Source organism: Triticum urartu, chromosome 7A, assembly GCF_056163025.1.
Source record: "Triticum urartu cultivar PI428250 chromosome 7A, HENAU_Tu73, whole genome shotgun sequence".
NCBI lineage: Eukaryota > Viridiplantae > Streptophyta > Magnoliopsida > Poales > Poaceae > Triticum > Triticum urartu.
The window spans coordinates 103,151,591-103,175,354 of NC_141879.1; the positions used below are offsets into that span (position 1 = coordinate 103,151,591).

The following is a 23,764-nucleotide window of genomic DNA, read 5'->3' on the forward strand; positions in this document are numbered from 1 at the left end:
CACATGTGATAATAGGAGCACGCGCGAATCTGCATGTGCTGGGAGACCGGAGGCGGGGCAACGCGCCATGGTCCATGTGTGAAGGAAGCAGGGTACATACCGGCATGTCCCCCGGAGGAAGGGAGGGACGTCTCCCGGCCGGTCAGCGATCTCTGGCACTCCATGGACCATGGCGTCATGCTCTCGTGCAGCCACAGGCATTGCGCTTGCTTGCACACACGCGATATATGCCACAGCTCAGCTCACCACTCACCGCTCCGCCCAAGACGTTGCGGGGGTGATGACGCCGATGCCGAGCCAGCCTTCTGTCCTGGTCCCAGCCAGCAGGTTTAGCGGAAGACAAAAAATAAAAACAGTAAATGGAGAAGTGGGGTATCGATCCCCATACCTCTCGCATGCTAAGCGAGCGCTCTACCATCTGAGCTACATCCCCTTTGATGTTTAATTTGAATCGGTCTTTTATTTTAATGCAGAACATGCGAGAACAAATCAGAGGATACAATTTGGTTGGAACGCAGAAACCAAGCTGAGTATACATGAACAATCTGGCATTATGTGCACCGCAGGCCGGGCCGGTGAATAGCAATTAAGCTGCTGACTCGCTTGGAACGAGCATCCATCCACTCTAGGCTAAGTGTTGCAAATACTTCAATATTGCGGAGGGCATCTAGCTAAGTGATGGATTGATGCCGGCCATTGTCTATATATAAGCAGATAGTGAAGTGAAGTTCAGACATTTGCTTATACTCTCTATTTTTACCATTTTTGCTGGTCGTTTCGTGTCTTTTTTGTCCATTGCATTGTCTATTCTATCTCTACTTTTATAAAAAACCGAGTTGGTGATGATGGTGTGCCTGCCATCCTACAATATAGACCGTCCGATCTATATCTAACGGATAGAAAGCAGACTATGGCAATTTTGCTAAAAAGATATCCACACCCCTCTCCACATTTACAGATAAGGCCTTCCCTCGTTCATCTTTGTCTCCCACAAGATAAACAATTCGTATAAATGCATCTTGATGTTCCGTGCAACGCATGAGCCTCTTGCTAATATCGTTTAGAAATATCAGTTATAAGATGCCCTAAGGATGTCTTTTCAAAAGAGAAAAAAGAAACATCCGTCGTGACTCAGTACACTCTCAAGTAATTTTGTTTTCTCTCCGTCACTGATATTAATTTAACCTAGCTTAACTGGTTAAGGTGAGTTCTAGACCGTTGTATTTTGGGTTAAATTCGACAGTATATTTGATTTGCAAAATATCGGTATGTCATAAAAATTATATTACTGATTTGTATTCGCATGAAGTTTACCGCGATACCACTCTTTCTACAGATAACTCATATTTTACTACGCAAATGTATAGCAACTTTGGCTCAAATTGTGAGGGGGGCTAATAAACCCTACGCAAATGTATAGCAACTTCATTTATTACAAGTAATATACTCCGTATGTTCCTAAATATAAGCTTTTTTTAGAGATTCCAAAATGGTCTACCCGCGAAACAAAATGAGTGAATCTACACTATAAAATATGTCTATATACATTCGTATGTGGTCTATATTGAAATCTTCAAAGAGACTTATATTTAGGAACGGAGGGAGTACTACAATTTGTAAGATGCCGACTTGTAATAAATGAAGTCAGCTTGTAAGATCTCAACTTCTCATAAATGAAGTCAACTTGTAATGGATGAAGTCAACTCGTAAGATCTCAACGCGGATCTCAGCTTCCAACTTGGTGCCCTTTTTAGCTAGCTAGCCGGATCAGCACTCCATCTATGTATTCAGTACAAGATAGTACAAGTTATACCCACGATCCAGATCTACAGTGCCTACAAATAGCGTCGTATGTGCACTAGTAAGACATCGCATTTCATCTGCGTGCACAGGTCCTCTTGCTAATGTGCAGATCTATCTTCCTCCCAAACTATAGTTAGCCTTGCATGAACAGCTCGATCCACAACACAACAATGGCTCCGCGTTCAGCCGCTCTCGCTCTCAAGGCAGCCGCCGTCGCCGCCATTCTCGCCATGCTGGTTGCGCCTTCTTTGGGGCGCTGCGGTCACCCTCAGGCACCGGCGCCGGCAACGCCACCTCCGCCACCACCACCACCACCATCTCTGGCTACAGCGCCGGGACCTGGGCCTGGGCCAACGATATCGTGCAACGACTGTTTTTCGCAGTGCTACTCGCCATGTGAAGCCTCCATTGCCTCGAACTGCAGCAGCTACTGCGACGGCATTGACTATACATGCAACTCCTGCAAGATGGACGTGATCGAGGGCTGCAAGAAAGCAAACAACTGCACCGGCAGCTGCGACGAGTGCAACTTCGACCCTAGCCCTTCGTGCGTCAGCCCCTGCACCACCCGGTACTGCGACCTCTGCCGGTACGGGTTGGGGCAGCAGTGCCGGGAAACCTGTCAGAAGGAGTGCTCTGCGCCTAAATGCGTACCATGGAGCCCTCAGAACTAGGTAGTATCATGTGTTTGTTGTATGCCCACCGTGTCTGCCGGTGCATTCATCTGCATCTATGTATGCAGTGTGTACTAGATGATGTGACACCGAATTTTTATTATTATTTTTTCGCAAATACGTAAAGCTCACGTATCATTTCATCTATCATCTATTATCTATCACTACTATAAAAGAAAGAAAGGAGCAGATCCAAACAATCACATCCATCCATCATTATAATCTAATGGTTCTTAATCATTCTGTGTTTAACCCTACCAACCACGCAATAAGGCCACAATCGATCTATCGCTAATCTGTCCCGCAGTAAAAAGAAAACTGCCGCACGACCTCCTCATTCTCCTCCCGCACGACCTCCTGCTCCTCCCGCAGCCACGCCCTTCGCCGCAGCCCTTCACCGCCGCGTCGCGTCGCCGGAGCCACGGGAAGCCTCTGCGGGTCGCCGCCTCCCCAGCCGCGGGAGCCCGTCCCTGCCGCGGGTCGCCGCCTCCCATGCCGTGGGTCGCCGCCTCCCCAACCGCGGGAGCCCGTCCCTGCCGCGGGTCGCCGCCTCCCCCGGATGCTCCTGTACTCCTGATTCTCCAATCTACATTGGCTTGATACAACATACGAATTCAGGAGAAGGTCAAAAGAAATTGGTACCAGGCTTTGTGCCACTGCCCACTTTCCCTGATTGCTAAATTTATTTTATGCTTCTGTCGATATTACAACAGTCAACAAAGCAGGGAACCAATCCAGCTTCAAGCTCCAGGTGCTTCTGTTTCAGGATCATGCTATAATTAATAAATTGTTTGTGTGCTAAGGTATCATCTAGCTAGGAATTATTTATCGAGGAATGACTCCATCTACCACACTTCTAGACAATATCACCTGGTATGATTCCGGTGTCGAGTCTCCTCACGTAAGCGTGTCACGAACACAACTTAAAGCCTTAAACTGCAGCCGCTCCTTGGGTAATGATAAGCAACTGCTACTCACATCTCACTCATATTGTGCCAACAGTAATTTTTGTTTATCCTACAGATAAAGAAGCACCAAAAAGGCAAAGGGAAAATGCCCGGTATGAGCAAAATAAAGAAGGGATGTTAGAAAGCTAGAGCTGCATTTATTTTTCAGTTGCAGCTTAGCTAATGTTTCATCTGGTTTATTGCGCCAAACTTTTGTCTCGGGTTCTTTATCACATGGATTGCACTCAATCCCAGTTTATACCTACATATGATATTGCATTTACCCTTGTACCTTTCAGTTCCATGGTTATTGTAAAGCATCCACTATTGTTGCACACATACAAGTAGTTGTATTCACAAATCATCTTTTGTTTCCTATTATCCTCAATAGAATGCTATTTTATGCTGATCGAAGTTTGTACTAATACATAACTTTGTAGTCCGCAGAACCAAAATCCTTTGACCTGATCTCTTTGCAGGTGAAAATTTATATTTTACTACGCAGATGTAGAGTTGGCTTTTGTATAAGGAAATAAGATTCGAGAAATAAGCAACTTAAACACAGCAATTGAAGATTTTCAAGTCAAATTTACCAACTTCAACAGAGAATTGGCTTTTGTAGAAGGAAATATGATTCGAGAGGTAACCAACTGAAGATTTCCAAGTCAGATTTCTACATGCCTAATAAGTGCATTTTATTTTTCCACTACTTCCAAGTCAGTTTTACCATGTTCAGTTGAGAACCAACCATGCTTGTACGGAGGAAAAATTGAGCAAGTACTGTTTTTGTGTGTACATTTTTTTCTGACAGAATCATATATGTCCAAATATATATCATCCTCCCCTCACGTCACATACCTATATGATTACAAGTATCACATACCAATATATCTTAGAAAGTGGGCTTTGAAATCTGCACTGATCTTCACAATCATGTCATCTGATAGAAGTCTATTGAATTTCAATTATATTTTGCTGTATGTTATCCGTGATGTAAGTGCAGATAGGAAGTTCCATTTTTTGTAAATGCATCACAAGGAGGATGGTCACCAATGATTTGACATGATAAGATGTTTACATAATTATTTGTGGCCATTTGACATGATAGGATGTTTTTGAAGTATGACAAACTATGACATTAGCAATACTTATATTTACATATATTCATATATCGTTATATACTTTGGCTTGTGGAAACTAGGAATTGCTTTCGACTAACATGTAATGGAATTTCTGAGAGGGGAGATCTGCATCTATGTTACAGGGATCGGACGGGAGAAATAGAGAAGGACAGACGATTCCTGCAGGAGGAGCAGGAGTCCTTGCACGTAGACACCCTCCTGTTCTCCCAGGTAACACCATGGAATCCCATCGTCTAATTTTGGTCGCTCTTGTGAGTTTTTATTCCAATCATATCCCATGTCCGCTGAAACTGAAGGTGATCCGGCTACCATGTCATGGATTCAGGGTAGTGCGTGGGATTTCCAGTAGAAGAGTAGCTACTCACAAGCTTGATGCCGCAAAGGCATCTTCCTACTCTTCTGAGAACTTCCACCAATAAGCTCCACGCGCTCCTGCACCTTCTTGTGAGTCAGGTTAAAAATATGTGGTTTCGTGCTTTTACTACATCTTTGGTGCAGCCTATGATGTGCGCACGTAGTTAATAATTTGCATTGAGATGAGCTACTCAAAACTTACTTCACTTTAGCCTATCTTGATTTATATCTCTTGCTCACCTGTCATGTTCCCTGCTTAAGTTTCCAGGGAACACCAAGCTGCATTTTGTATTCAGTTGACCAGTTCATAATTTATTCATTATCTCGTTTTTATCCAGTTCTTTATTTTGGTTATTCAGATCCAATTCGGACTTATTTGTCTGGTTTATTCTTGTTCCTTTCAGGCTTCAATCTTGAAACAAATTGAGGTTCAAAGAAGGATTCACATTCTGATCAACCTGCTTGGTTACTAGGTTTGGTTGGTGATGTTGTTTATTTTTTAATACATGATGCATGATCCTCTTCTGTAGAGCTCATTTGATGGGGAAATTTTTTATAAGTTGCATGAAATGGTTTCTCTTTATTGTTTTATTCCGAACGTATCATCACCAGCAAATCTAACTTCTCATTTCTGCTCAAGAGTTGCATGCGAGGCAAGCAAATATTGCGGCGCAATGCTTGGCTTTGTAATGTGTCATGTACTATTTCTATACACGTGAAATTCTTGAATTATTTATAGCATTAGTCTAGACGTGCGTTCCACGTGCACGCTTACTAGGATCCCTCCACCAGAATCATCTGATCACTGGATCTAACGGCCAAAAATCTTTCTGTGTTTAACACCAACCACTGCTGGGCGGAAGCCAATCCCGCTAATCCCCACTAACCCCACCAATCGACCCATAATCCCTCCACCAGAATACCCCAGTGCGCACGCACCCCCTCTAACCCGACGGTTTCTCGTATGCGCGCGCCGCCGCCCGCCTGCTCCGGCCCGCATGCCCATCCTTGCATGCGCCGCTCCACCGCCAACCCCGCGGTTGCCCGCTGTTGACCGCCGCCACTTCACCGGGCTGCGGTGCCACCCCGCCCGTTGAACCCGCTCGCCCATCCCTGCACAACTGCCGGAGCCCAGCGCGAGAGCCACCCCGCGGCTGCCTGCCGTCGACCCCGTGGGCTGCTTCACCAACGCCCGCCGTCACTTCACCTGGATTGATCGCCCGTCATCGTCATGCTGCCACGTCTACGTCACCGCCGCTCGGCCACTTTAGAAGCTACTCAACTATGCCTTTGCCCAGTGGCGTAGCTGTAGGGTGGCCAGGGTGGTCCATGGACCACCCTGGAATTTGGCCCATTAGTTTAGTACTTCTCTGAAAAAAATAAAACATATCCAGGCCCAACTCAGGTCTCAGCCCATATACACGGCTCGTTTCTTTCATCTCAGGTACACCTGTTATCTGTATGTACGCTGATCGTTCCTAATTCCTGACTCCCCGTCGTCTCCTCTTCCTCTAGTCTTCAGAAGTCTGAAACCCTAGCGGCTAGCGCCATCGCCCAGCGCAACTGTGCAAGGCCGGCACTCCGGCAGGGCATCCGCAGGCGACGACCGGATGACGGCCAGGCGGCCGGCGAAGGACGCGCGTCCCGGCGGTCAACGAAGGAACCGCGCCATTACTGAACCGCGCACACACGCATAGGTACAGCCCCGTGCAATGCGCTAGTTGATTTCTTTTCTATTTCAATCCAGAGTATTAGAGTAAGATGTTTGTTCTCTAATTCAAAGCACAATTTCCTTTTCCTCTGAAGATTTGAACGATTTGTTGAGAGTGCAAGCTTTAAAGTTTCTTGCAATTGATAATTTGTCAATTGAACCGATTGAATCATTAGGGCTTTGTTCCAACTGAGTTAATGTATTAATTTTTTGTAGAACTCTCGCAAAAATGAAGAGGACAGCGAGACATTGCATCGCTTTTTTTGAGATATGGATCCAAGAAGAAGGTGGCGGCTCCTTTTTACCTCCTTCTCCGGCATCGGCAGCGCCCGCAGGGGAACAGCATACCTTTGAGTTAGTGCAAGAGAGAGTAAATGAAGAAATTGTGGATTCACCACCACCATCGCCGTCGCCGCCGCCGCCACCACCACCGCCACCACCGTCTGTTTATGATATTAGTCGCCTTCCACATGATCCGGGGGATAGACTGCCCATTGCATCTTATCCTGTCAATGATCAAGATGCAATTCGACGAGCATATATCCTCAAGCGACCGTTTCAACCATATGCACATCAATTTGAAAGCAGAAATATTGGAGGCAGAGATCGGCAATTCAGTCCTCTATGGTTTCATAAACATCATTGGCTTGAATATAGTATTAGCAAGAAAGTTGGATTCTGCTTTGTATGCTACCTGTTCAAAGATAAAAAAAACTAGTGGCAATAGAACCAATGCATTTACTGAAGATGGTTGGAGAACTTGGAATAGAGAGGATGCTCTTGTAAAGCATGAAGGTGGTGTAGCAAGTGTGCACCAGGCAGCTCAAGAGAGATACAACTTATTTGTTAGCCCCCGTGATTCTCAAATTGATAATATTATGGTGAAGGGGAACAATGAGGATCTACGTCTTTACAAGATCCGGTTGACTTATTCACTTAGGTGTTTGAAGTTTCTTTTGCATCAAGGATTGGCCTTCCGTGGACATAGAGAAAATGAAGAGTCTAGCAACAGAGGTAACTTCATTGAGCTTTTGAAATGGCTTGCAACAAATAGTGAAGAGGTGAATAAGTATGTTTTGACGAATGCTCCACGTAATTGCAAATTGACTTCCCCTGGTATACAACAACAAATTATCCAATGTTGTGCAATAGAAACTAGAAAGAAAATTATTGAAGAACTTGGTGATGATCACTATGCTATTTTAGCGGATGAATCTAGCGATGTATCACATAAAGAACAATTGGCTCTATGCTTGCGTTTTGTTGATAAACTAGGCAGGCCATGTGAGCACTTTCTTGGAGTTGTTCATGTCAGTGATACTACTTCACTTTCACTTAAGGAAGCAATTGAAGATTTACTTGTGGATAACCATTTAACCATGACTCAAATTCGTGGGCAAGGTTATGATGGGGCTAGCAATATGAAAGGGGAGATTAAAGGTCTAAAAACATTGATCATGAGAGAGTCACCTTCTGCTTATTATGTCCATTGCTTTGCTCATCAACTCCAACTAGTTCTTGTTGCTGTCGCCAAGGGAAATGATGATTGTGTGTGGTTTTTTGATCGAGTATCTCTATTGCTGAATATTGTTGGAGTTTCTTGTAAGCGTCATGACATGCTTCGAAATGCTAGACTTCATAATATCATGAAAGCAATTGAATGTGGTGAACTGGAAACTGGGACTGGATTAAATCAAGAGATGGGCTTGCCTAGGCCGGGTGAAACTCGGTGGGGCTCTCACTATAGAACTATTCGCAACATTATTGATATGTATGCTGAAATCCGTGATGTGCTCATCTCTCTTGGTAAAGATACTTCACAAAGGGCTGAATGGCCAAAAATACATAGTATTGTTGGAGTGTTTGAGTCATTTGACTTTGTTTTCAATGCACACTTGATGTTTCTCATTCTTGGATATACAAATGATTTGTCCGAGTGTTTGCAAAGAAGAGACCAAGATATTCTTACCGCAATGTCACTTGTGAGATTGGCAAAAAGTAGGATGCAAGAACTGAGGTCTAATGGGTGGGATGCATTCCTTGAAAAGGTCACTTCTTTTTGCAACAAACATGGCATTGAAGTTCCTGTAATGGAGAATAATTATGTCCCTTATGGAAGATCAACACGGTTTGTGCAACCTCAAACAAATGCAGATCACTTTAGAAGGGAAATTTATATTGGGATTATTGATAAAATCAGTCAAGAGCTCGACAATCGGTTTGATGAGGTCAATATGGAGTTGCTTTCTTGTATGTCGGCCTTGAATCCTGCCAATTCATTTGCTGCTTTTGATGCACAAAAGGTACATAGACTTGCTGAGTTCTACCCCAATGATTTTTCGAGCTCTGACTTGATGCACCTTGAAATGCAACTTGATAACTATATTGATGACATGAGAAAAGATGACAACTTCAAAGGCCTAGAAAATCTTGCTGATCTCTCAGTTAAGCTTGTTCAAACAAGGAGGCATATGGTTCATAATTTGGTTTACTTGCTTCTAAAATTGGTATTGCTTCTACCGGTGGCAACAGCAAGTGTTGAAAGAGCATTTTCTGCAATGAGTGTGGTCAAAAACAAGTTAAGAAACAAGATGGGTGATAGTCTTTTGGATGATTGCCTAGTCACATACATCGAACGAGATGCTTTCTCCAAAGTGAATGAAGATAATATAATCGAGACTTTCATGGTCTTGAGAAGGCGGTATACCGACAAATAAGGTGTGTTATATTTTACGCAAATGTAAGACTTGAACATGAATTTTAATATGCTTTGAAAGACCTTATTGATATGTGCTTTGGATATATTACGCGTGCATATGTTGGTTTGTTAAATTTGTGGTATAAATTTTATTTTGTGCCAATTGGACCACCCTGACATAAAATCCTGGCTACGCCACTGCCTTTGCCACTGCCACTCTGCTGCTTCAGTGGACTTGTACTCTGACAACACACAGACCTTGAGTTCGACGAGGGCCTCCATGAGGACCTTGACCTGGTCCTCTGCCGCGGGAGCCCCGCCGCAGGTCGCCGCCCTTCGCTGCGGGAGAGCCGGAGTTGCGCGTCGGGGGAGCCCCGCCGCAGGTCGCCGCCCTTCGCCGTGGGGAGAGCCAGAGCCGCCGCCCTTCGCCGCGGGAGAGCCGGAGCCGTCGCCGCCCTTCGCCGCGAGAGAGTCGGAGCCGCTGCCCGTCATGCACCGCGGGAGCCGCCGCAGGTCTCGCCATCACAGGTTATCCCCTCATGCTTCTCCCTCAACTCTCCCAATAGGTAGGTTAATTGGATTCCTGACTTCTTTCTTTTTGTTGTTGATTGTAGTGATAAATATGTCTCCTGATTGGATATAGACTTGCCTCAACGATTGGTCCTGCTGCAGTTCATGTACCATTTGCAAACTTAACTACCTCTCTGTCATGTAGTTTCTGACGATCTTTTATGTGCCATGTCGACAAGGCCACAAGGGTGATTGATAAAAAAATCCAAGCAGGCTCCATGTGAGGTGAATCAAGGTAATCAATATGTAGTGAATGGGATAAACTCCTCTCCCTCATGTTGTCGAATTCTCCGTTCTGTCTTTTAGGCTGGTTGATGTGCTTTGATTCGTGATCTGGGTCGGCGCATCTGTCGTTTTCGGTTGCAAAGGCGCGCTAGCTCATGCCTCACTTGGGTGATATTTTTTTTTGCGGTTTCTCATAAACTGTAGTGTGTTATGCAGATGTAAAAAGCCATTCAGGTTCTGCATCCTGCCTAGCAGGTTCTTTGTTATGACACAAGAGGAATTCCTTTCTTATTGGCCCTTAAAGTGGGAGTCTTTTAGAGGCAGCTTTCGTGCTTTTGCCTTCTACTGGAACTCCATGCAGATTCTGAGTTCAGGGAGTGTATTTGGCCTTCAGAAATAAAGAACTTTATTATGGTTTTTGATAAAAGAAATATGGACTTCCAAATAGCTTAAAGATTATCGATTATATGCAGCAAGGCCATTTGATTAAGTTGGCTCTTTCTTGACACCATTTTCTATGCAAGCTATTTGAATACATATTTTGCAAGACAAAGTACAGAAGTGTGTTTGGCTGAGGCCCAGATTAAACATCTCATATTTTGTTTCAGAAATCATCTCTACTTAAGTCCAAGAGGTCACCAGGTGAAGGGATGAATAAACTATCAGGTCGCATTAATATGGAGCTATGAAACTGGTAAAAGGACTATAGTTGCTGCTAATTTATCACATATTATGCGTTTTTCTACTTTAGACTAATTATTACAGTAGAATATATTGGCCAATAGACTGCCATTCTCACCTTTGGTATTGCATATTTTTTCTTGACAGCCTGTTACATTGGAACTTGGTGAAGAAGTCGTATTTGAGTATGTTGACATTGGCAAAAGGTACATGCCGCATGCTGAGACATATATACGCTGTGTGAGGCAGAGGTTAAATGCTCTTTAAATAAAGAGAGACAACAAGGATTGGGGAGTTTATAGTCCCACTTTTGTACTGTTTTTATACAAGGACAACAATGAGCGACATATGTACTTCTCATCCAATTAGTTTTCTAGCATGTAGATGTAAGTATTTCTTCATGCACGTGAGGAAGACAACTATTTGTTCCTACATGTTTGAGGATATGTATAACCATACTATGAAATGCAATTGTGCTGAGAAGGAACGAGGAGGAGAGATGTGTGCTGCTAGACATATTAGCAAATTCTTAGTTCAGTTGATTACATTCATGAGTATTCTTCTGTTCCAACATACGGGCTTTGTTCAGTGCATATACAAATATACTATCTTATAGAAATATGTTGTTCAGGGATGAAGAGGTGGATAAGTTTGTGGCTTTACTTACTGAATGTCCAGATCCGTCTTGCTTCTCAGCCAAGGCCTACAATTAGAGAAGACATATTCATATGTAAGTGATTTAAGGTCAATTACCCCCCCCCCCCCCCCCGCCCCCCGCTGTAATGCTCACCTTAATTCAGACATTGTTGGTTCATGACTGTACTTTTTCCATAGGGCCTGTGCAAATCCATTTAGAACAGTGTTAATTTTTTACATTTTGCTACAGAAAGTTGTGTGCTGCAAGTGTCTATACACGGGAACCAAAGAAGGCAACTCAACAGTTTCTCCTTGCCATAATCAAGATTCACAATGATAGGAGGGTAGAGAGATCATGCTGCCATGGAATCCATCCATTTTCATTGCCTTGCTGCTTTCTTGTTTCTTGATATTCAATAGCCATATATCTTTAGGACTTGGGATGCGATTTCACAGGCATCACTGATGGTAGTTGATGCTTTTTCCAGTTCATGATGAGCTATTTTTGTGTAAAGTTGCTATTGGTCGTGGAAAGACTGGCTATGCATGTTATTGAGCTTAGATGGAAATTTGAGTGGACCACCTAAATTCATACAAAAAAAAGAGGCCAAGTACAACCCCAAATTAGAGACACGATGGGATGCCCATCCTGGTCACTATTAGATTTTGTCATTTGTCATCTAAGAGCTACTATTGGACTTTCAATCTTGAACGGCTACTTGTATTTTTCAATTTGTTTGTGGACCTAGAATGGCCCTTATTTGGGCATAGGACATGCCAGTACGTTTTCTGAAAGTTGCAGGAGAGGCATGCTATTTAAAATGAATAGATTGAAAAAATTAATTATACCTCCATTGGTCAGGGGAAGAATGAACACTAAATGTTGTCGAGTGAACTACATTGGTAAGGATCTCCACGTAATAAGTGTTATTCTTGCTGCACTGGCTCGGGCATCCGCATTGTCGGTCGATGGGTATGTATGGGCCGTCGCTTCGTACAACCGCAGGGGGAAGGGCTGGCCATTGAGCTACATTGGTCAGGACCTGTAGGTAATGAGTGGCATGATTCATGTCTTATTTTGGTGATAAAGATATGATATCACGCAGCCTGATGGTTTGCTGCGAGCGAAGCGATGCCGTTCTGTGAGGGAGGCGAGTGAGCCGACGACAGCTGTTGTGAGTCGGGCGAAGTGGCACTGCAAATGCCATGTTTCATTGCTGCGAGCAGTGCCGTGGGCCGGCCGGCGTCGGCTATGGCGATGATGCGGAACAGGGTGCTACGAGCAGTGATACGGGGATCGATGTCTACGGGAAGTGGCGTAGCAAGTGGTGCTAAGGGGGTATAGAAGCCGGGGTATTAGGGCAAATCCAGCGGCACAAACGTCTCAATCGTACAACTCGAGAAAGGGGCCGATTGCCGAACCTGATTGCCCAGCTAATGCCTGGCGTCACCCTATTGGGCAAGGGGCATGTTGATTCATAAACAATCAACACGTCATTATGACTCGGGATTTAGAAATTTTATTCTTAAAATGAAATTATGACATACAAATAGTATGTTTCATTGTATAACATGTTTTCAGTCGAGACGTGCGTTGCACATGCAAGCTTACTAGTTGATAGAAGTTAGAATGAGTACCAGAGGTGGCACAACACATGCATGAACGCAAAGGGGCATGAACATATTGCCCAAAGCGGAGAGACAAGAAATGTTTGACCCAAAACAAAGAAGAACACAGCTAAACTCGCTGACTAGAGAAGCTATCTAATTAACAACCAAACTACCAACATCTCCAAATCCAGCACCGAGGACGTCACGAGCAAAACAAGGCAACACCTTCATGAAGGAAAATGACACTGAGACGCCGTCGTACTCCATTCCGGAAAACCGGACGTAGGGGTCCCGTGAAGCTCGAAGAGGGGCGCAGATAATGGCCATGGCAGCGCCCCAAAGAAGGAGACGACACCCGCGGGTATCACCGCTGCCAGCGTGAGCTGCAGGGATTTCGTCCTGGCCAAATTCTGAAGAATCCCAAGCCGTTGGAGCACAGATCGGATGTGAGGGGGTCGGGGCTAGGCCGGAGTACAGATCGGATGCGAGGACGAGGTTGTGTGGCTGGATGGAGTAAAAGGCGGTGGGGATGCGACGGTGGTCGGAGCCCGGATGCGCCATGATCTGGAAGAGAACGTGGATCCAGGTCATCGGGAGTGAAGCAGCAGGGACACGGCATACCCAAGGAGCCAGAAGGGGACGCAACTTCCGAAGTGTACCGGAGACGAAGCACCGGGATGGACGGCCAACCAAGGTACCGGCTAAAAATAATAATTCCTCCATGCGGAATTACTTGTCTTCAATTATTGAGACGTATTTTTAGTTCTTGATACATCCATTTCTATCTAGGCAATTCGGATGCGGCGGTGGAGGGAAGACTCCGACCAAAGCTCCTCCCGCACCGACGAAGTATTGTCTGAGATGTGAAATCATGAATAAAAAGATTGGAATAGCTTTGAGGAAGAAGAAGATGCTTTGAGATTGGTGATGACATGTGGCTTCATCCTGGTTGGGTCTCACATGATGGAAGGAAAGACCCGGTCGTATAAGAATTTTTTCCGCAGGAAGCAAGGTGTGTGGTGGCACCAGTGGGCGCGGTGCTAGATCGTTTGCGCACCAGTGGCTTGTTAATTAGCCCGACATGATAACCAAGCTTCATTACGAGATTGGCGAAGAGGGTGAGCGGCGTTATCGATGGCAATGAACTACAAGCCGTGCCATGAGAGGAGTCTAGATTCAACCTCTCCACCTTCTGCAGTTCTTTTCTGATAAATTCTTTGTTCAATTTCATGCATGGTTTTAGTTTGATTTTGGTGAGGTTCACCAATCTGGAGAATAGTATTTGCTTGATCTGGAGAAGTCCATGTCCTGGACATACAAAAGCACCACTAAACGACGGTCTCCAACGTACAGTTTGGTTGTACTTTTGTTGTTTTGGAATATTTCTGAAATTTCATTTTGGTTCTACAAATTCAGTCCAAGTTCATCGGTGAAATGTCTCTCAAATGTCATTGAAGTAGTTCTGAAAATACACTGAAACAACTTGTCTTATAACTCTGGAGGCAACTTGGACGACGGATTATTGCACATCATGTGTAAAGGAGGTTTTGAGTAGTACTGCAGTTAATAACTCTAAAGACAGGAGCATGGTTAAAAAATTCAACGATTTTTCCAATATTTTGGTAATTTCCGCTTTTACCGAAATATTTGTAACTCAAAATTCTAGGTCATATTCACTAATTTCAAACAAAATTCAAATTCAATCAACATCCATAAAAATTGAGTAAATTTCGATGGATCGAATTCTGAAATAATTTTCCGACACTATGGTGAAGTCTGAATTTGTCCTGTTGCCGAAATACTAAACATTGGACCCGGGAGAGAAACTTAGAAAGTCATACTGGTCGACATGACGATAACATGTACAAAAGTTATTCAGTGAGCTAAAACTAACTAGTCACACACGGCGGCCGGCGCAGATCCATGACGCCCAAACTCAACTGGCAATGGCAAGTACTGTAGTATCTTGAGCCGCTTGGCCGACCTGACAAAGTCCCTGCAAGAGATTGATTCGACACCTCACTGTTAGTCGAGACACCAACGGTTGTATGCAATGAGAGGGGAATGCACGCAGAAGAAATTAAGAAACCACAACTTACTCCCACGGCACGTCTCCGACGAGCATCCAGTCCCCGTCCCCGTCCTCGTAGGTGACGGCATATGGATCACCTTGGTGAGCGGGGGAGGGGAACATGAGGTGGAGCGTGTGGTGGAGCTCGTCGTAGGAGGCGTGGCCAGACAGGTCCACCTTCCTTCCGATGGGCACCCCTTCCATCTTCACCTTCACGTGGCCGCCGTTGCTGCGGCTGCGCTGGCGGTGCGCGCTCTTCACCGGCGGCCACCCCACCAGCCTCTTCCTCCTGCACGAATTACACTCGGCCAGGTCAGTTTGACGAAGGAGAAGGGCGCGCACCTACGTGCATTGCATTGCATTGGAACACCATCGACGAAACACTCACTTGCTGTCCGTCTCCCAGTCGCGGGCGTCGCCAGCGCCGTTGCCGTGGTCACCGTCGTCGTCGTCGTCGCGCAGGAAGAGTGGCAGCGCGGGCTTCTTGATGCCAAACGCCTCCGCCGATCTCCTCTTCCCGCACGGGCCCGCGTGGTTGGGCGGCGCAAGCCCCAGCTCCAGCTCCATGGCGCCCTTCGTCGACTTTTTTCCCTGTACTACGTGATCACAGCTGAAAACTTGTGCTAGGAGTAGCTAGCTACTGTACTCTGGCAGGTCGCGACACCGTGCGACCGATGCGTGCGGTATATATAGGCGCGCGGGGCACCGCGGCCGATGGCTACGTTTGATACATGTGAGTGGTGAGTGGGAGACATGGTGTTGGGGCTCAAGGGGGCCAGGCAGCGGGCGGGCAAATGCATGGTCAAGCTAGACACGTTCAGGATTGAATAGGTACCGGCGTCAATGGTGTCACGAGACGTGAGAGCCAGATCCAGGGGGCATGTGGATACGCGTGGGCTCCTCGTCGTCCGCACCAAACCGGACGCCCACCACATGGACATGCCCCAAGTCAAGGGAGACAAACCAGCCACTGCTCCCACTCCATGCTTCGCCCACTCCAGTCACAGTTGCATGTGACAGTGTGCCTGATCCACACCTTGGATCTGCATGGAGCTGAGCATGGACATCGTGCTTCCCAACGCCGCTCCCTGCCGGCTCTGTACCAACACCGATGTTATCTTCAGCCGTTGGCCCTCCCAGGACGCATAAAAATCGTCCACTGAAGACGAGCCGGCGATACAATCGGTGTCGGGGGCGGTTTTGCGTCCAGTCATCGCCCCCAGCTTGCCTTCAGGCGTTGAAATTGGTCTACTTTGCAGCCTAATTTCGGCGAATAAAGGGCCCATATGGACGAGAATAGGCCCATATTCGGCGTGGTTTCGCCGTGTCTCGGCGTTCAATTATCAACACAATTATTTCTTATCACATATTTCATCACAAAAAAATCAAATACTTCAACAAAATAGTACAACAACAAATAGTTTAATACAAATTATATAGTTCAACAAATAAAAACTTGTATTTCATCACACGGCGTCCCCTTTGAGCCTCCATAGGTGCTCAATCAGATCTTTCTGCAGTTGATGATGCACCTGTGGGTCTCGGATCTCCTGACGCATACTGAGATAGGCAGTCCAAGTTGTCGGTAGATGGTGATCAACTTCGGTTAGAGGACCCTACCTGTAGTATGGTTCAGTGTCAAACACCGGATCTTCTTGCTCGCTCTCGATGATCATGTTGTGCAAGATGACACAACAAGTCATAATCTCCCATATTTGATCTTTGGACCAGGTCTGAGTGGGGTACCGAACAACAGCGAATCGAGATTGGATCACACCAAATGCCCGCTCGACATCCTTCCTGCAAGCCTCCTGAACTTTCACAAATCAGGCGTTCTTGCCTCCTGCCGCAGGGTTTGAGATCGTCTTCATAAATGTCGACCATCTCGGATAGATGCCATCTGCTAGGTAGTACCCTTTGTTGTATTGGTGCCCATTGATCTCGAAGTTCACCGGAGGAGAATGGCCCTCAACGAGCTTGGCAAAAACAGGAGAGCACTGCAGCACGTTGATGTCATTGTGAGTTCCTGGCATACCAAAGAAGGAGTGCCAAATCCAGAGGTCCTGTGTGGCTACCGCCTCAAGCACCACACTGCAACCGCCTTTGGCGCCTTTGTACATCCCCTGCCAACCAAATGGGCAATTCTTCCATTTTCAATGCATGCAGTCGATGCTTCCAAGCATCCCAGGAAATCCTCTTGCTGCATTCTGGGCTAAGATCCGAGCAGTGTCTTCCGCATTGGGTGTTCTCAAGTATTGTGGCCCAAACACTGCCACCACTGCCCGACAGAACTTGTAGAAACACTCTATGCTGGTGGACTCAGCCATGCGCCCATAGTCGTCGAGTGAATCACTGGGAGCTCCATATGCAAGCATCCTCATCGCTGTCGTGCACTTCTGGATGGAGGTGAATCCAAGAGCGCCAGTGCAATCCATCTTGCACTTGAAGTAGTTGTCGAACTCCCGGATGGAATTCACAATCCTGAGGAAGAGCTTTCGGCTCATCCGATAACGGCGCCGAAATGTTTTCTCGCCATGAAGTGGAGTATCGGCGAAGTAGTTGGAGTAGAGCATGCAGTAGCCTTCGAGACGATGCCGGTTCTTTGCTTTCACCCGCCCCGGCGCCGAGCCACCTCGCCGCGGCTTTTCATTGCTCGCCAGCAGCTGGGCGAGGGCGGCGAGCACCATGAGATGCTCTTCTTCCTGGACGTCGGCCGCGGCTTCCTCCTCCAGCAGCGCGGCGAGCTCTTCCTCGTCATCCGAGTCCATCGCTGAGACAGGCAAAACGCCGAACACCTTGCGCTCGATGGGCGTGTACCCGCCGCTAAACCGCGCCTCCGCGTCCGGAAACGGCGGCCGAAAACGCCCAGCTGTTGTGGGAGGGGCTGCCTCGGCGAAGCGCTGCTATTTTCCGGCGGGGAATGGCTATCTAGCGGAGTAGGGCGGCGGCCGTCGCCGGGATATAGCTAGTGGTGGCCGAGGGCGCGGGGGGTGCGAGGCGAGTCGAGGGAAGAAAACCTTGACTTTTTCCCTGTCGGTGTGGGCCAGGCGTGCTTTTCCCTAGCGCCGGAGCCCCCAACTGCTCCCCAGTACGCCGGGTTCGGCCTGTGACCGCCGGGCGGAAAAAAGGTCCGAACTGGCGATTTTCGGCGTCCTAGGGGCGCGACTGGGCCATCTTTTCGGCGCCGACGCTGAAAAAGTGGCCTGAGGGGGCCTGTTGGAGATGCGGCTGGAGAAGCCCTAAGTTTTGTAAACGTCCTACGTATACATGCGTGTGCAGCTTCTGATGGGGGCAGGACAATTACGCAGGGATAGCAGTTTGTCAAAAGTAACTTGGGCGTGCGCTACGTCAGTTTCCACTACCTAAGAAAAAGGTGAAATGTGTCTAATATGAATGTTTTGTCCAAGTACGTACCATGGATCAATTTCCGTGTGAGCGACACGATACGACCGATGAAAGAGCAAGATGGATGCTATTACCGCCATGATTGACTAGCTAGTACTTCGTAGCTTAATTAGTCGGGGTTAGGCACCTCACCTCCGATTGGGTTGCTTAATTTACCGGTGCGTGCATGTGATAAGAGACACACTAGACTTTTAGAAACACCCGTGCCGATCAGGTTCAGGTTTTTAACCCCCAGCTAGATTGACTTGCTTGTGCTAGCTGCATCATCGATCGGCTTGTCCATTGCACCTTGCGTGCAAAAGATCGAGGTTGGTACGTCGTATCAAGTCCAGACCGCCGTTCATCATCGTAAAAACAGAAGTACAGACCACCGACTAGCCAAATACAAAAAGAGCCGAGACCACCGGGATTCCGGGAATCGACGGACAAAGGTGATTACGAACCAAGTTGAGCGAACTCCAGTCTTGATGATAAACACCCGTCTATGTCCGCCCGGACAAGAAAGCACTGGATCGATGACGGCCGGCATCTCTGGAACCATGCACACGTGTCCTTCAGAAGATGATCGGAAGCATTGAAGTTTACGTTGTAACCAGCCTCCTGCCTCCGTGCGTTGCACTTGCGCTGAGTCTCTCCACTGATCGAGAGCGAGAGTAAAGATTCGACCCCCAATCTAACGCGTGTAGTAGATAATTAATCGATGACTCGTCTGGCCGGCCGGCACTAGCTAGCTCTTCCCTTAGTTTAGTTAACGGCGGTCACCCGCTCGTTGCGGAGCACAAGGGTTTCGATGGCCGATCGGTCCAGGCTCCATGGATGCTCATGGTCGTGGATAATTGGAGTACTCCTTCCGTTCACGAATAAGTGTACATCTAGCTTTTATATTAAATCATAGTTTTAAACTTTTAAGCAACTTTATATAAAAGAGTAATAGCATATATGACATTTAATTGATATATTATGAAAGTACATTTGAAAACCAATCTAGCGATACTAATTTAGTGTCATAAATGTTGTTACATTTCTCTATAAAGTTGGTCAAAGTTTTAGAACTTTGACTTAGGACAAAAGCTAAATGTACACTTATTTGTGGATGGAGAGAGTACGTGGTTTGTGTCCTATCTTGATCTGCGGTTGATAACAAGACTCATGCTAATGTTAGTAGGTCGATACATGCATAAGCACGAGTCTGCAAGGGCTGGGTGACCGGAGGCGGGGCAATGCGCCATGGTCCATGTGTGAAGGGAAGCAGGGTACTCCCTCCATTCCCTTATACAAGGTCACTATGAAAAATATATTTTGCATCTATACAAGGTCACTAACAGTAACCGAGGCAAAAAGTAATGATGTTTCCTTGTACTACCAATTTGTTTAATACTTGCATGCATGTAGTCATAATGACAATATGCTAGTTCTTTCTCATTTCTTCCTTGCATGCATGCATGTGTATTAATGATTCCGGTTAACATAAAGAAAAATTGGCTTGCAAAGCAATCATTAAATTTTACTTTGGTACCTGTAATTTGAGTTTGTGGCCTTATATAAGAGAATAGAGGGAGTACACAAAGTTGTTGTTTTCCTTCGACTCCGAACTTCAGTGTTGCCGTTGGACAAGTCCATCTCCAAGTTATGTTCTCTATCTAAAATGAGTGATGAGAAAAGTCCAATGAGAGGTGCAAAATTCTGATGATGTCGCCAACATCTTTTCTGAAAGATCCAGCAATTGCTGGCTTTTCATTGCAATAGCAGGAAGCAGCAGGGAGAAACAAAGTGGAGGGGGGGGGGCAGGTCCTAGGACCAGGTACATCTACATGTTACAGCATTGTGGCAAACGGAACCGGGGATTTCCCGGCCGTGAAATTACAGTAGCTTACTCCTCACGGTGGATCCCAAAAGGGGCTTTGCAGTCCAACGGCTCCAGCTTGTCGCCAAAGCTCGACGGAGCTGGTAATGGCTCTCTTGATGTCCGTGTGTGCTGGTAGCTTGTTTCTGAAAGTGCAGCTGTTGCGTTCACTCCATATTGCCCAGCAAGTTAGGAGGATGATGGTTTTTGGCCCCTTTCTGGAAGCTGCCGGTGCCGCTTCCACCATCCCTTGCATGATCTGAACCGAAGTCGAGGTCTTCCAAAAATCATTTGGAATGAGGCTTGAGCAGCCTCCTTGGCTTCCCACCGAGCTCCAGACAGCCAAAGCGGTGGGGCAGCACCAGAACAAGTGGTGCACCGATTCCAAACTTCGGGCACAGAGCTGGCAGAAGTAGTTGTTGGGCCAACCACGTCACTGGAGGCGATCATTTGTCCAGAGGCGATCCTTGTGCAGCAACCAAGCGAAGAACTTGATGTTTCCCGGTGCCCATGTCTTCCATACTAGGTCACCCGTGTCGGATCGGAGCCGGCCCTGAAACTGCATTGCATAGGCCGACCGTGTTGTGTATTGTCCCTTTTCTTCCTGGTTCCACCGGATGGTGTCTCGGGTACCGTCGCTGAACTGTGTGGCAGCAGCAATGATCTGACGGTTGAACCGAATGAACTCCGGCAGCAAAGGGTGCATGTCTCCGTGCCTCAAGTCTTTGATCCAATTGTCGTCCCTGATCGCTTCTTGCACGGTCCGTCTCTTTCTCTTGGAGTGGTTGTAGAGGCCTGGGTAAGCTGCTGCGAGGGTGCAAGAACCAATCCATCGGGAGTGCCAGAACAAGGCCGTCAAGCCGTCCCCGATTGTCACTGTGGTTGCAGCTACGAGGAGGGCTATGTCCTGGTCGTAGCAAGGCAGTGCAGTGCCCACCCACGGGCGGCCAGGGTCAATCCAATCAATCCAGAGCCATCTCAGTCTCAGAGCCCGACTGAAACGCTCGAGGTCAAGGATGCCCAAGCCTCCGTGCGTGGTTGGCGTGCAGACCGTCGCCCAATTTACCTTGCAACTTGCTCCGGTGATCTCTTCGTCTTGCTTCCACAGAAATTTTCTCCTATGTTTGTCAATGTCTTTGAGTAGCTTCTTCGGCATCCGCAGTACGGTCAGTGCAAAAGTTGGCATGGCACTTAGCACACATCTAACTAAGATTCTTCTGCTGGCTATGGGTAGGAGCCGGCCCTTCCAACCCGCCAGACGTGCCTTGAGCCTGTCTATGATGAATTGTAGATGAGCTAGCCGTAATCTCGTTGTAGTGATTGGGAGACCTAGGTAGGTAGCAGGGAAGGTGCCGATTGTCCCCCCAAAGTTTTGGAGCACAGCTCTAAGGTCGATGTTGGCGCATCTAATCGGAATAGCCGATGACTTGGAGGAGTTTATGTGAAGACCCGTGGATTCGCCAAAACTTTGGAGGATGCCTAGCAGCGTATCTCTCTCCTGATGTACCGGGTTAGCGAAAATGAAAGCATCATCTGCATATAAGCTGACTCTAAGCTTAAGCTCGCGTCCAGGCAGAGGTGTGATCAGCTGTCGCTAGCATCGCAATCACAATTACTTGTGGACGAATCAGGCCAGACACGATACATAAAACCTCACTGATCATCTTTTTCACCTGTCACGCGCATCAGACGTCCAAGCCGAGGCTACCACTATGATTGTCCTCGGCGTCCCTCGCCCAACGGAACTATTATCACCGTTGTCGTCTTGGGCATCCCTTCACGCGCCACCAAAGCTGGCTAAGCAATGATGGAAGCCCTGATCATCCTGGTAATATCTCCCATCTTTAAGTTTAATTAACAATTCAACAACTAGAATTGGCATACTCATGTAGCTAATCGAATTCAGGTTTTGGCCTTTGTTATTTACGTACATTAATAAGATAGAACATGAGCTTTAGTGTAGATGCTATCATCAGTTTAGATTGCGGCTAAAACTAGCATATTATTGTGGCTACTATTTTTCAATAAATTTGGCTTAGTTATGGTGTGAACATTTAATATTTTTCCTGTAAGCAATATTACATTAATGAAAACATTAGCGCGTAACATAAGATAGAAGGCATGATTTTCCATCCGAGCGGTATCACCATCGATCTGTGTTCCACTTTGCCACCATGGAGCTCTGATTTGCAGTGACCTTGGAGTCAGCCGTTTGGGAGATTTTGCCGGCATGCTGTGTTTTTTGAGGAAAACAAAGTGGTGGAGAGTCGAGGAATTGGGGGTCAGTTCGGGACAGTTCGCTTGTGTTTTGATCCGAGGGACACAAAACTCTAGGTTAACAAAACATATATGTTGCAACATTTTTTGTTTATTTGTAATAATATTCATCTATCTCTCCAACACGGAAGACAAAGGAATATTGGACGGCAGTAAATACCATGCTTTGTCTAAAAAAGAAACTAAAGCCCATGCTCTCAAGCAGAGGGGCATGTAAATGTCATTGCAACGCACAGGCATGTTTCCTAGTATAAAAAAAGTCCAAAAACTACAGACACCACTACCGCGACAGACTCGACATAAAGTTTAGTTGTACTTCTGTTGTTTTGGTATCATTCTGAAATTCCACTGAGATGTCTCACGAATGTCACTGAAACACTTCTGAAATTCCACCGAAAAAACAAGTTTGTAAGATTTAGCTTGTGTTAAAAATCCAGTTCAATGCCTCTCTGGTGCCTGTATAATGGTTTTCTAACATGCCTGTTTTTTTAATCAAGTTTATGTCAATTGTCTGTGGAATGCTTCTGAAATCCATTAAAAGAAGACTAAAGCAACCGAACACAATCAGAATATGTTTTCTTAAATAATTGGAGCAATTATTAAAACCTGTTTAGAAATGACTAAAATTGTGTCAATATGTTTGAAATCGTGTGAAACTGATGCGAGCTTTTGTTGGAAAAATCATGAATTAAATCTAGAAACTTACGTAAATAAGTGAAATATGTCAAAATTGATACTCTCGTTTCCTTTTTGTAAGGTCTATTATAAAGTTTACAGTAACAAATATCAACAGCTATAGTGCAAGATCAGTATTGGGATATTAAGGGTTTTTCTACAAACTTGATCAAAGAAAGAAATTTGGACTTTCAATGCCCCCCCCCCCCTTTTTACGAAGGGAATTTTTTTCGTGATGAGTAATGACATAGAGAGAGTATGTACATGGTTAATAACTAATAAAAACTATAACATATATATATATAAGAACGATTGGAGAATAATTTATATTTGACAGTTGTTTCAAATATTTCAAATAAGTGTATGTAATTCTATTTGAAAATTATATGAAAACATAACCAAATAAAACTGAAACAAATGCATGCATAAAAGGCAAGAGTG

At 46.0% G+C, this 23,764-nt stretch overlaps 2 protein-coding genes, 2 long non-coding RNA genes and 1 other non-coding gene across 8 annotated transcripts; 3 read left to right on the forward strand and 2 right to left on the reverse strand.

Annotated features, from left to right (window-relative positions):
* Positions 1-360: 360 nt before the first annotated feature.
* Positions 361-433, reverse strand: TRNAA-AGC (transfer RNA alanine (anticodon AGC)). The gene has a single exon. It is a non-coding gene; the product is annotated as a tRNA-Ala (tRNA).
* A 2,397-nt stretch (positions 434-2,830) lies between these two features.
* On the forward strand, positions 2,831-6,209 carry LOC147958294 (uncharacterized). 3 transcript variants are annotated; one of them, XR_015611143.1, is made up of 6 exons: positions 2,831-3,430; positions 3,501-3,537; positions 3,904-4,066; positions 4,689-4,776; positions 4,892-5,010; positions 5,325-6,209. It is a non-coding gene; the product is annotated as an uncharacterized LOC147958294 (long non-coding RNA). The 3 variants fall into 3 exon arrangements; XR_015611142.1 differs by having other exon boundaries at positions 3,501-4,066; XR_015611141.1 differs by having other exon boundaries at positions 2,831-4,066.
* Positions 6,210-7,089: 880 nt separating this feature from the next.
* On the forward strand, positions 7,090-9,348 carry LOC147958295 (uncharacterized). Its single transcript, XM_087536486.1, has one exon. The coding sequence runs from the start codon at positions 7,102-7,104 to the stop codon at positions 9,346-9,348; it is 2,247 nt and encodes a 748-aa protein (XP_087392612.1). The 5' UTR covers positions 7,090-7,101.
* Positions 9,349-9,539: 191 nt separating this feature from the next.
* On the forward strand, positions 9,540-11,574 carry LOC147958296 (uncharacterized). 2 transcript variants are annotated; one of them, XR_015611621.1, is made up of 5 exons: positions 9,540-9,857; positions 9,944-10,134; positions 10,733-10,818; positions 10,953-11,011; positions 11,437-11,574. It is a non-coding gene; the product is annotated as an uncharacterized LOC147958296 (long non-coding RNA). The 2 variants fall into 2 exon arrangements; XR_015611620.1 differs by lacking the exon at positions 11,437-11,574 and having other exon boundaries at positions 10,953-11,409.
* Positions 11,575-15,147: 3,573 nt separating this feature from the next.
* On the reverse strand, positions 15,148-15,760 carry LOC125531694 (auxin-responsive protein IAA20-like). Its single transcript, XM_087534429.1, has 2 exons — positions 15,512-15,760; positions 15,148-15,412 (listed from the first exon to the last, which is right to left on the reverse strand). The coding sequence occupies exons 1-2, from the start codon at positions 15,688-15,690 to the stop codon at positions 15,148-15,150; spliced, it is 444 nt and encodes a 147-aa protein (XP_087390555.1). The 5' UTR covers positions 15,691-15,760.
* Between the last annotated feature and the right edge of the window lie 8,004 nt (positions 15,761-23,764).